Here is a 13,376-nt window from a genome sequence, read left to right as displayed (position 1 = left end):
CCCCAGCCCCTCTCCTGCTGTTCCCCCTCCCCCGCAGCCTCAGTGCGCCGCACTGCCGGCGCAACGCTCTGGGCGGTCGGGCAGCACAGTTGCAGAGCCATGGCCTGACCCGGTGCTCTGGGCAACGTGGCTGTAGTGCCGCCAGCCACCAGTGCTCCAGGCAGTGCAGTAAAGGGGGGTTGGATAGAAGGCAGGGGAGTTCAGGGGTGTAGTCGAGGGTGTGGATAGGGATTGGGGGGGTCAGAGGGTGGGGAACGGGGGTTGGATGGGGGCAGGGGTCCTAGAGGGGCAGTCAGGAATGAGATGGGGCAGTTGGATGGGGCGGCAGGGGGCAGTCAGGGGTTGGGTGTCCGGGGGTGGTCAGGGGACAGGGAGCAGGGCGGGTTGGATGGGGCAGGAGTCCCGGGGGAACTGTCAGGGGGCGAGTGGGGGGGTTGGATAGGAGGTGGGGGCCGGGTCACACCTGGCTGTTTGGGGAGAAACAGCCTCCCCTAACCAGCCCTCCATACAATTTTGGAAACCCGATGTGGCCCTTGGGCCAAAAAGTTTGCCCGCCCCTGGTATAATGCAATAGAAATTTTTATAAACTTCTGTAGATCTAGATTAGAGAGAGACTTGTTTTAGGTTTGCAGATTGGATCCTGCCAATGAAATGTCTCTTCTGCACTAACTGAAATTGTAGCTGCTGGATTTTCAGTGCTTGTGGTGGTTTCATAGTATTATTTTTTCCATTATCAGCTCACATTCTGCCACTTATGATTCTAGTTATGTTGTGTGTGTTTATTTAGGACTCTTTCCCCTCTGTCTACAGCAAAAATCCTATGCTTAACCCATTGCTGTTAGAGAGAAGCCTGTAGTTTTCATTTTGATCCTTGCTGAAAAACTTCCATCCAAATCAGCAGACATGTTTAAGAACCCACGAATTCTGCAAGGTGCTGAGTGCCCTCAATTTCTTTTTTAATTCAGTGGGAGTTGACGGTTCTCAACGCGTAATAAGAGGTGCTTATAATCTTGCAAGATAAGGTGTAATGTGAAGTCCAGCACTGGATTACAGGATAATAGTTTCTGGGAGAGATCTTCGCTGAATAGAGGCCTCGAACTGACATTATCATACATTGTGATCGTATATCTTAACAGGGCTATCTTAAACTAGACTTCAGCCATGAGGCTAGCGATGGGATGGCTTTGATTAAAGATCTTTTTGTGACAGACACGGGTTTAGGGAAGGGCAACCTGTAATGGATTAAAAGGATAGTTTTTAGCAACATGCTCACCTTTGCTACATCTTTGCATGGCAACAAGAATTTCTGTTAGTTCTTGGTATGGGTTGCTAGCATCCATCTCTGAACTATGCTGTAATTTCAGAAGGTGGCAGCCCTCTGGTACAGACAGAGGAAATTACTGTACAATACTTGAGACTTCTTAAACCTCTAGCTCTAATATCATAGAGTGCAGTTTTCCCGCTGAAAACAGAAATGAAAAAAAGAAAGTTCTGGCTCTTCAGTCACAAAATCAAAGGTTGATGCTTCCAGATAGCCCAGAGGATATTCCTGCAACTCCAAAGCAGCTGTGATGTAAAACAGGAAAAGCTATTACAGTTGCAGTAAAAAATTTAAACCAGGAACTAGGAGTGTGGAAATAAGGGAACATGCTTCCATCTATGGTGGGAAAGTCAAACTAGTGCCAAATTGACAGTTTGCAAATGCTGCTGTTCTGGCATATGGGTACCAGAGGGATGGACATATTTAAGAACATATGGGTTCAGAGTAGAGCCCTGCACATGACTATTTTATATCCCGCTCTGACCCTGCAATACCCGCTCCGACCCATTCCTGCTATTAAGGGAGTGGGTCCTGAGGGACCTGCAGGATCCCAATCCCTCTAGGGCTCTGCACAAGTCCCATGCAGGGCTCCAATTCATAGGGAGGGAGAATAATTTAATAGATTATAGAAATTCCAGGGATACAGCAACATCTACCACTGGACACCTAGTAGTACTTCTGGGCTCTCCAATAAAGGAAATCTATGGATATAATAGGCATCTTGACAGGTTTCAGAGTAGCAGCCGTGTTAGTCTGTATTCGCAAAAAGAAAAGGAGGACTTGTGGCACCTTAGAGACTAACAAATTTATTTGAGCATAAGCTTTCGTGAGCTACAGCACACTTCATCGGATGCATCCGATGAAGTGAGCTGTAGCTCACAAAAGCTTATGCTCAAATAAATTTTAGTCTCTAAGGTGCCACAAGTCCTCCTTTTCTTTTTGCGAATAGGCATCTTGTTACCATTTACCAACTGCAGTGAGGTGTGCAATGTCTGCCACATGATGCTTCAGATGCATTCTCAGTGAGGACAGTGATTTTCAGAATTGGGAGGAAATCTGTTGTTCCAGGCAATTATCCTACCATATAAAAATATTTCAGAATAGCAAGGAAATTTGGCAAGAAAACTTGACTTCACCATACATCTTCACATTTAACCTTAAAACACTCATGTTTAAGTTGGAGGTAACTAGCTGATTATAAATGATAGTCCAGAGAGCAGTAGCATTGTTGGATAATGGTGTTTTGATAAGCCCCACACAACCTGCTTGGTTTCCATCTGAGTTTGTCTTTACCGCATAAGGAGAAATGTACTCCCCCAGAGGATTCTTAGCTGAGGGAGGGCAGCAGGTAGAGATGCTCTCATTCCCCAATTGGGTAGAGAACCTGTTGCTCTGGTTCAGCTGTCTCTTCAGCACAGATCCACTTGGGGGTCTGTGGCATGCCCTGCCATTGGTGGAAGCTGTTGCTGGCGGCTCTGAGGTCTGTCTTCTCCCTTCCTCCCCAATTTCTGACTTGTGTGAGAGGAGGGGAATGGAACTAGCTGTACAGGGAAAAGGGGCAGAGTAGGAGAGCTAGTTAGAAATGTTCCTGGCAGGATGGAAACATATCAGGGTGGGATGGGACTCTTTTCAAGAGTCTTGCCCCAGATTCTGTTCCTCTCCATCCCCTTCAACAACAACTTCCTGTGAGCCTCAGCAAACCCCTGGAAACTGGCCAGGCTTGAAAATGAGAACACTTGCAATCTTAACTCTTAGACTTCAACTCTTAAGATCTACCTGGCCGTTAGCTGCCTTGACCTTTTCTGTAATAAAACCACACAACAGCTGATTATTGTATTGATTATTTTGAGATGGTACAGTTTTAACCTGTAATAAAGTTTATATATAAAAAACAGTAACAAATACTCTTCCCATTGATGGAAAAATTGCCTTAACTGTGCTATTTACAGACAGTTAAGGAAACAATGGTTTCTGTTTAAGTTGATTATTCTTAATTCCTTTATTCTTAAAAAAAATTATGGTATGTAGACAAACTATATGGCTATGTGTGACCAAACACGTTTCACATGTAAAGTAAATGGTATTGATCATTAAAAGGTGAGACATAACAAAGCATGATGCCAGTCTCTCTGAGACTGGACTAATATTTCCAAGGTCTTGTCTAGCTGACTTGTTAAAAAGGTGTAATGGTAACCTCTTTCTTTACTGTAGATCTGTGGTTATTGTTAAACTGGCTAAGGATGCTCTTACAGAATAAGAGAATAACTGTGTTTTATCTCTTCGCTCCATTTTTGCATCTGTGACATATTGTATGCTGTGTTTGCTGTGCTCCCTGTATTACGTCTGTCCATGTCCTCTCCATCTGCATAGAAGCCCATGGTAAGAATCCTTACTCATTACATGTACTAATACACATAGCCAGAGCTCTGTGTCTTTACCTGAATCATATCATTTACCCCACAAAGAAGTTAAGCTCCAACACCAAACTAGCTGTAAAGGTGAAAGGAGGGGTAGCCACATGTTGCGGAGGACTCTGATGCCTACAGTGAATGTTATGTCAGGGAGATAATAGGTATAGGTTCAGATTTGGAGTAGGGAGGGAAAAGGGGGGCAAAGTGTAGATAGGGAAATGTGGTGATGTCATGACATGAATAAGACAGAATGACAATTGCTATCACTAAGCATTTGCTGCTATATAGTGTTTAGGGGAGCTAAAAAATGGGGTTGGGGAGTAAATTAGGTAACAGCTCCAACAGCTGAAAACCAGAAGTTGTCTCTCCTTGAGAGACAGTTACAAAGGGACGTGGAGCTGCTTACGGCTTTGGCAGCAGAGTGTTGAGCTGTCAGAAGAATAAAGTATAGCTTGCCTGTGGAGCAAGATAACTTACTAAAATGGGGAGAGGTTTCCTCCTCTGGAGAAAAACATTCTTTGTTCAACCCTTTGGATGAGTATGGAAAACAAAATCCTTTGGTATCAGGAAAAGAGGCGGATACCAATAGAATACTGACCTTCTAGAAAGGTTCACATTGCTGAAAGTGAGCTTGCTTTTCCACAGGAACAATCTGGAGAGAGAAAAACAGTAAGATGTCTGTGTGTAAGAAATGGGTAAACTTACAAAAGTAATTGAGACTGTAGGAGAAAGGAACTTCCTTCAAAAAACGAGGGGAGGTGGGGGTGATAAGGGGGAATATAATGTTCTAGAGGCCTAGAGAGAGGGTGGGCAAAAACCTTTGAAATTGGATCAGAAAAGAAATGTGTACACCCTTCTGAATCAAATGTGAATGCATAGAGTAAGTAGTGACTGGCAGATGATTGAAGACTTCCTGATGTGTGAAATAGGAATAGTGAGATGTGAATTAAATATGAAAGGCAAGATTGAGGCAGGTGGAAAAGTTCCACTACTATTTTATTCCTCTGGCCTCATGAGGCATAATTTCCAGGATGAGGGACAATTCTTACTTCCAAGTATTAAGACAACAACCCCCAACAGAGGATTCACAACTGAGTAATGTAATACAAAATGTAATTTATTCAGACTCCAAATTATCTCCTCACAGAGCAAGGAGAAGTGGACAAAAAAATTACAGATCAGAACTTATTTTGTTGTAACAGCTGAAACTATTTCAAAGCCTAAAACACAGATTTATATACTGTAATCCCCAAAATGAAGCTGTCTGAGGAATGCAAATCCAGCAGCAAGCATACAAAAAGCCTTGAGAGATCTTCTGATTTGATTTCAAAACCAGAATCTAAACATGTAAGCCTGAGAGACTATATCCTCTTCCTCCTCCTCCCACTGAGGAATCTCATTTGGGTTCTGGACATCCAATCGTTATGAAAGTGTTTCCAGACTTTAAAAATTCTCACAGGAAAATATAGTACAGAAAGTGGTTTTTTAGTTTCAGAGTAGCAGCCGTGTTAGTCTGTATTCGCAAAAAGAAAAGGAGGACTTGTGGCACCTTAGAGACTAACAAATTTATTTGAGCATAAGCTTTCGTGAGCTACAGATGCATCCGATGAAGTGAGCTGTAGCTCACGAAAGCTTATGCTCAAATAAATTTGTTAGTCTCTAAGGTGCCACAAGTCCTCCTTTTGTTTTTTTAGTGACAGTAAAACAAGCTGGTGTATGTTAGTCCTCATGTAGTCTTTACCTTCTGTATGAGCCACTAAGCAACAGACTTGTTTGGTACCACAAGCTCTTTGGAAATGGGATGATGAGGAAAGTCTGACCTATTTTTATAAACTAAAGTACCTATTGTGGTGAAGAAAGGAATTCTAACTGTTGAAGCCTTGTTGTAAAACCATTTAATTTGCTAAAGCTCATTAATGGAGGGAAGAGACACCTTGGAAGGATTCAAAGTGGTAGCTGTGTTAGTCTGTATCAGCAAAAAAAAAACAAGGAGCACTTGTGGCACCTTAGAGACTAACAAATTTATTTGAGCATAAGCTTTCATGGGCTAAAACCCACTTCATCAAATGCATGCAGTGGAAAATACAGTAGGAAGATATATAGATATAGATAGAAATAGACACACACACACACACACACACACACACACACACACGGAACATGAAAAAATGGGTGTTGCCATACCAACTGTAATGAGACCAATTAATTAAGGTGGGCTATTAGCAGCAGGAGAAAAAAAACCTTTTGTAGTGATAATCAGGATGGCCCATTTCAAACAGTTGACAAGAAGGTGAGAGTAACAGTAGGGGGAAAAGAAATTAGCATGGGGAAATAGTTTTTACTTTGTGTAATGACCCATCCACTCCCAGTCTTTATTCAAGCCTAATTGAATGGTGTCCAGTTTGTAAATTAATTCCAATTCTGCAGTTTCTCGTTGGAGTCTGTTTTTGACTTTTTTTTGTTGGAGAATTGTGACTTTTAGGTCTGAAACTGAGTGACCAGGGAGGTTGAAGTGTTCTCCGACTGGTTTTTGAATGCTATAATTCTTGATGGATGATGTGTCCATTTTATTCTTTTGTGTAGAGATTGTCCGGTTTGGCCAATGTACATGGCAGAGGGACATTGTTGGCACATGATGGCATATATCACATTGGTAGATGTGCAGGTGAAATACACTACAGCCCACAGTTTATAAGGGAAGAATGGTAATAATAAATCCCCAAAGACTGAAATCTAACACGTAGACCAAAATATGAAGTTTCTACAATCTTCTAAATATTTGGAGATGGTGGGTCATGAATCAATCTTTTGAGTTTAAATTTCTCTGATAGTTTGCAGACCAGATTCCTCATCAATACACTGGGGGAATGGGAAGCTCTTTTCTTGAATCAGAAATATCTGTGCCAGATCAAAGCCCATCAAATCTTTGGAAAGAGTTGGTGTCAAAGCAAGCATCTGTAGGTCACTTCTTCTGCTCAACTGCCTTCCAGATAATGGGAATCAGACCCTCGTGTCAATCTGTGTGTAAAGCTGGCTTCTCTGTTCGTGAAAACAATCCTGGTAATGGGTCCCCTTTGTTTATTTGATGCCTCTAGAAGAGGCGGGATCAAACAAGTGCAACACTCCTTAATGACATGCAAACCAAAGGGTGTTTAGTCCTTCAAGCGTGGGAAGTGTAGAAAACATGTTGGGCCAGATCTCCACTAATGTAAATCAGGTTAGCTCCATTGAAGTCAGTGTAGATGTGTTAACTTACACCAGCTTAGGATCTGGTCTGTTCAATGGAAGTCGCTTCTCAATCATTGCTCGTCTGTGATATGCAGCTTTAAGAGATAACAGGGCAACTTCTGCTACATATGATGGGTTGCTTTACATGCTTATATTCTTTAAAACTTGCAGCAGAGAAATGCTAAAACTCAGCTTTACCCTCAATCTTAGAGTGTGTGTGTGTGTGTGTGTGTGTGTGTGTGTGTGTGTGTGTGAGAGAGAGAGAGAGAGAGAGAGAGAGAGAGAGAGAGAGAGAGTGTGTGTACACAAAATACATATAGACAATCAGGTGCTGTATCAGATCTGGACAAATAGTTGTCTAGAGAGAACGTGGAATACTGTCTTGTATCAGACAGTCAGATGGTAGTTTCAGAGTAGCAGCCGTGTTACTTTGTATCCGTAAAAAGAAAAGGAGTACTTGTGGCACCTTAGAGACTAACAAATTTATTAGAGCATAAGCTTTCGTGAGCTACAGCTCGCTTCATCGTATGCATCCGATGAAGTGAGCTGTAGCTCACGAAAGCTTATGCTCTAATAAATTTGTTAGTCTCTAAGGTGCCACAAGTACTCCTTTTCTTTTTTCAGGTGGTAGTGTCTTCCTGCAGAAACTTTGTTCCATAATTCAGCTCATGTCATGATATGGTCCTGAGTTAATCTCTTTCACTCAGTATGTATTCCATGGCTCAGGAGAGAAGATATCCAGTTCAGCTATGTGCTCAGTCCAGGAATTTATATAAATGTGATTACAATCTAGTGTGGTCCAGGATAAAGGAGATATTTCCTTAACTGGGTAACACAGGGAAGTTCCATTGATGCAGGTTGACATCCATGTCTTGTCTTGGAGCCATGACTGTTGGTTGTAACTGGGGAAACTTCCTGTGTAAGTGAAGGTTATGTCTACTAATAGTTAAGTCTGAAATAGCATAAAATATATAGATTATGTAGCCTTATAGGTGTCATATCTCTTTGGATGCATTTGTGTAAACTCCTGGCCCGGGAAAATGAATTAGGATTCACAGTAAGATAATTAATATTCCATTTGGAGGCTATTGAACAGCCTGGAGGTCTGTTTGAGTAAATTTTCCCTCTCCCCTCTTTCCTCAGTTTTAGACTTCATTATCTGCATTGTTGGTAAGTTTGTGGTTTTTCCAAATCTACTAGCAAAACAATATCTTTTCTGGATACTGAGCTCAGGAGACTGATAACATCTGGAAAACTCCTTGACAAGCTTCTTTTATACTGAGGTTTTGTCTACACCGGGAAATATACTGGCATAATTATACTGGTACAACTGTACTGTGACTGTATATCTCCCTGTGTAGACACCTTCATTTCAGAGTTAATGCTCGTTTTCTGGTTTAGGTTAAACCACTTTCAGAGCAATATACACTAAACTTGAAAAACATCCTCTTACTCCAGAATAACAGTGTCTATACAGGGAGCTATATAGGTATAACTGTAGCAGTGTGCTGGTATATATCCCAGTGTAGGTAAGTCCTAAGTGTGGTTCTCTTGTTACTAAATGCTAATGTAAAACATTCCTCCTTCTTCCCCGAACTTTGGTTTTCTTAGTGCATAATAAGTGTTTAACTTTCTGTAGTGACCATTTGGTTTGGTAATATCTAAGATGTAATTTTGTTCTGGTATATGAACGTATATTATTTTTGATGCTCTTTGTCTGTCTACCTACCACAGTAAGTCGGCCCAAATTACGCTATTCTAGCTACATGAATAACGTAGTTGGAGTCGATGTAGCTTAGGTCGACTTACTGTGGTGCCTACGCTGCGCTGGGTTGACGAGAAACACTCTTCTGTCGACTTACCTTACTCTTCTCATTCGGGGTGGAGTACCAGAGTCGACCAGAGAGTGATCTGCAGTTGATTTGGTGGGTCTTCACTAGACCCGCTAAATCGACTCCCTGTACATCGGTTGCCGGAGCATCAATCCGGCTGTAGTGTAGACATAGCCTTTGTGTTCCCTTGCTGTGATAGCTTACTCTCTCCAGAAATCTGTTTTAAGATGATTTTGCCTTGATCCTTTGCAATCCATCCCTTTTTCATCCCACATTTTAAATCTACAGCTTCTCTTGTTTTCTTTATATTCTTTATTCCTTTAAATCTGGCTCTCTGCAGTAAATCCCAGATCTCTCCATAATGACATGTAAATAGCCAATTTATTAGTTGTAGCTCATGTGTTAACTCTCTTAATTCTTATCATAATAGTACATGGGCACAGGAAGAGACTACACTGTTCATGATTGAGCATTTTTAATATAGTGATTTAAAGGTTTTGATAGATCAGACAGATTCTCAAAGAAGCCTTGGGGCCTGGAAAAAGTCTTTGAGACTCACTTAAAAGTTCACTTAAATATCTTAGCCTTCGTTTTTCATTCCATCGTAGTATCTCTTTGGGAGGTCTAAAATATATAGTTAAGAGCACTGCATCTTATTAAGGTTACCCACCTTTCCCATTACAAGACCCTGATTTTAATTGTTTATAATTTTGCCAAACGTCTCATGGTTTTTGCTGAAAACTTTACACGCAGAGTGGACTGAAGATTTTTTGTTGAAATTTCAGCCATTTCCAAGAATGGGGCTGAGGAAAAATATGCTGTTTTGCCATTTTTTGGGGGGGGGGGGGCGAGGGAGGAATCTAAACAATCTTTTCTTTGCAAAGCTCTAGCACTCCCATTTTTGGAGCAGCAACTTGAAATTTGTCAGGGCATGCCCTTTGTATTAGGGATGTGCCTTTTACCATCCCTGTGAAAATCAACCCAAATTTGGCCTTTGAAAAAATCAGTTTGTATGTGCTCAGTAAAGTCTTTTTAGATTTTAGCAGCTAAATTCTCTGAAGATTCTGACCACACTGAGTGTGCTGGACCCTGGGACAGAGTAAGACATTTCTGGGCTGCTGCTGGTCTGAGCACCTGAACTGAGAGCACATAAACTGAGACCAGAGGAGAGAAAATAATCGACCAGCTTGCTGGTCCAGGCAGTGCGGAAGAGGAAGCTGCCTTATTTAAATGCAGAGTGGGCAGCAGCCAGAACTTCCGGTGCGGGGAGTGGGAGTAAATTGGGAGTAGTTTGACATGGACATGTCCCCCATCTGTCACAGAGGGGAGGTTGGGACTGGGAGTTGGAGTAAGTCAGGGGAGACAGAATGGTTGTGCAAGGAGACTGGGAGCTGGGACTCTGAGATAGCGGTGGAGACTGGTCTGGGAACCGGGGGTAGGAGGAGGCAATGGGTTGGGTCTGATTGGGCAAGACTGGCACTGTGGAACACTGGGATGGGGGGAAGGAGGTGTGGGTGGAGGGAGGGGAGCTGGATCTGATGAGTTGGGATGTTGGGGGAGAACTTGGACTGGCTGGACAAAGGGACTGGTACAAGGAGCTGTAGGAGGTACTGAAATTGAAGAGCCTGGGGAGAGAGATTTGGGGGCAAAGGGTTAGTTGAGATGAGGAGGTGGGATGGGAAGCTTGAGGAGTGGAGACCGGGATGGGTGAAAAGAACAGGACTGGGACAAGGGATTGGGGTGGGGAAGAAACAGGACTGAAAGAGGTATAGATTCAAGGGACTGGGACAAAAGGGGGTTAAGATTGTGGGAGGAACAGTCAAAAAGAGCCTGTGTCCACTAGAGAATTTTTCCCTCCAGAGCATGGAATGGAACCCAAGTCTTACAAGTATCTGTGGAACCCACTGGCAAAGTGTTCCATCCCCCTCTAGTGCTGGTCCATGTAGAGGATGACAGCCCACCATTGCTATCACTAGCAAAAGTGGTCGATCTAAAGGTTCCGTGCCCGCTGCTGAACCATGTGGGTGTCGATATGATGCTACATGATAGAATTAGCTTTTTAATTTTGTTTTTTTAAACCTAGGATATTACACAAAAAACTGTTTAAATAATATTATTAAGGATACAAAGTCAAACACTGAAAAGTTTGGAAATGCCACAATAAAGGATATCCATGAAAATCTTTCTTTGGCCCTCTTGGGAGTATGCGTTATGATAGTCTTTAATTACATAATTACATACTACTTTTCCATAGTATGCCTGCCTCATTCAGTGCACAGGATGGACGGTGCTTACTTAATGAGCAGCTATTCAATATTTTTTTTTCTCATTGTTCAATGTATGGCCTTACACCTTATTTGCTGCACACTGTCCAAACCCTAATGTGAAGACAGAATTGTTAATTTCCTCATGGGCTTTGCTGAGGTGCCCATCACTACAATATCTGAGTGTTTCATAAATATTAATGAATTTATTTTCACCCCACCTCTGTGAGATGAGGAGGTATTATCCACATTTTACAGGTGGGGAACTGAGGCACAGAGATTAAGGACAAAATGATCCACTCCTTTTGGGCTGCCCGATTTGAGGCACGTAGGACCTGATTTTTCCCAGCACTTAGCATTTTATAGTACTTTATATGTTCAAAACAGATCCAACTGATTTTATTTGCAACTTTGAGTTCTCAGCGCTTCTGCAGACTAGTCCTCAGGGTGTCAAGTCAGACACCCAGAAAATGCGGAGCATGCAATTAGTAATAGTGATCACATGTGATGAGTTTGGATTAAGTGACTTGCCTACCATCACATAGGAACTCTGTGGCGGAGGCAGGGACAGTCCAATTCTCCAGAGCAGCATTCAACTGCCTTTATCATGAGACTGTTCTTTTACTTCTTGCAGTCTCTTGCCTCCTTCACTACACACCTTCCAACTTTTGCAACAAACAAGGCAGAGATTCTGCAGACAATAGTCTTGTGCACTACACAACCCTGATTCATCCCCAAAGCAGATCTGAATAGCACTGCTATTCTCCCATCATAATGACAGCAGTACCTGGAATAGAATGAATGAAAGGTTTTTATTTAAGAAAATATATATATTTTTTGAGGTTGTAGCTGGCATCTTGTGTGATAGTGGGGCAGCTTGCTTTTCGTTATCTCCATGTTTGAGTTGGAAATACAATAGCATCTTGCTAACTTGTACTAATGACTAGGGGACACCTTGTGAATAACTGAATTTTGGGAATTCATGAATCGTAGTAGTAGTAATAATAATAATCCCTCTTGGGTTCACTTATTTTTGCAATCTAGTTTTCAGGGGTCAGATCGGTTACTAAAAATAGTAAGATTTTAGTTCACTGCTGACGACATTGTACAAGAAAAAGAAACAATACTGGCATTTAAAGTTGTCATTAGGCTTCGTTGTCAATACCCACTTGTGATGAATCGGAACAATAATCCTTCCTATAGATCTCTCATTTCTGGCTGTCTGAGGACTCAGGCAGATATCACCTGTGTCTTTTTACACTCAGGTCACATTTTAAAGGTGGTTCTTTACAACCATAAGGGCTAGAGATTTAATTTTTTTTAAATAAAAGGTGAAATTCTGGAGCTGAAGATGATATCCATCTTGATGAGCTACTCCAGACCAGCATGATTGGATCTATTAGTTGTATTTATGAAGCTTGATGTTGTACTAACATGGGCCAATAAGAGTGTTAAATCATATGGAATCCTATTATTATTATTATACTTGACTGTAAAGTGAAGTGCACCTTCCATGGGTGTTGCTGGTATGGGATGCTGGACTTCAGGAGGGAAGGAATTTCTTTGAGCAAAATTCATGATGCCTTCAGTTTTGTTCCAGTCTTGTATCAGCTTGATTACAAATGCTGATCTGCCCTTGCTAAAGGAGAGCTTTGTTAGGAAGCTGGTACTGCCGTTGCCACCTTAGTTTATATGCAGAGTTCACCAATTTAGTTTTAAGATGTGATTGATTTTAAAACATTTTAGTTAAACTGATACAAACTCCTGTGTGGACACTCTTATTTCAGTTGAGCTTTAGTCAATTAGGTTAAACTAACTTGAGATAAGTGTCATAGAATCATAGGACTGGAAGGGCCTTGAGAGGTCATCTAGTCCAGTCCCCTGCACTCATGGCAGGACTAAGTATTACCTAGACCATCCCTGACAGGTGTTTGTCTAACCTGCTCTTAAAAATCTCCAATGATGGATATTCCACAACCTCCCCAGGCAATTTATTCCCGTTCTTAACCATCCTGATAGTTAGGAAGTTTTTCCTAATATCCAGTCTAAACCCCTTGTTTCAATTTAAACCTATTGCCTGTTGTCCTATCCTCAGAGGTTAAGAAGAACAATTTTTCTCCCTCCTCCTTGTAACAGCCTTTTACATACTTGAAAACTGTTATCATGTCCCCTCTCATTCTTCTCTTTTCTATACTAAATAAACCCAGTGTTTTCAATCTTCCCTCATAGATCATGTTTTCTAGACCTTTAATCATTTTTGTCGCTCTTCTCTGGACTTTCTCCAATTTGTCCACATCCTTCCTGAAATGTGATGCCCAGA

At 41.8% G+C, this 13,376-nt stretch overlaps 1 protein-coding gene across 7 annotated transcripts in view; it reads left to right on the top strand.

Annotated features, from left to right (window-relative positions):
* Positions 1–13,376, top strand: part of DCAF1 (DDB1 and CUL4 associated factor 1) — a 114,047-nt gene that overhangs the window by 84,075 nt on the left and 16,596 nt on the right. The window contains exon 23 of one of the 7 annotated variants that reach the window (XM_038409175.2): positions 3,692–3,700. The exons of the other annotated variants lie outside the window; for them this stretch is intronic. Coding sequence (XP_038265103.1) covers positions 3,692–3,700 — 9 coding nt within the window. The remainder of the gene's footprint in view (positions 1–3,691; positions 3,701–13,376) is intronic. 7 annotated transcript variants of the gene reach the window in all.

Source organism: Dermochelys coriacea, chromosome 7 (genome assembly GCF_009764565.3).
Source record: "Dermochelys coriacea isolate rDerCor1 chromosome 7, rDerCor1.pri.v4, whole genome shotgun sequence".
In the NCBI taxonomy this organism is placed as follows: domain Eukaryota; kingdom Metazoa; phylum Chordata; order Testudines; family Dermochelyidae; genus Dermochelys; species Dermochelys coriacea.
The sequence above is the reverse complement of the archived record's forward strand: the minus strand, read 5'-3'. Positions and strand labels throughout refer to the sequence as shown.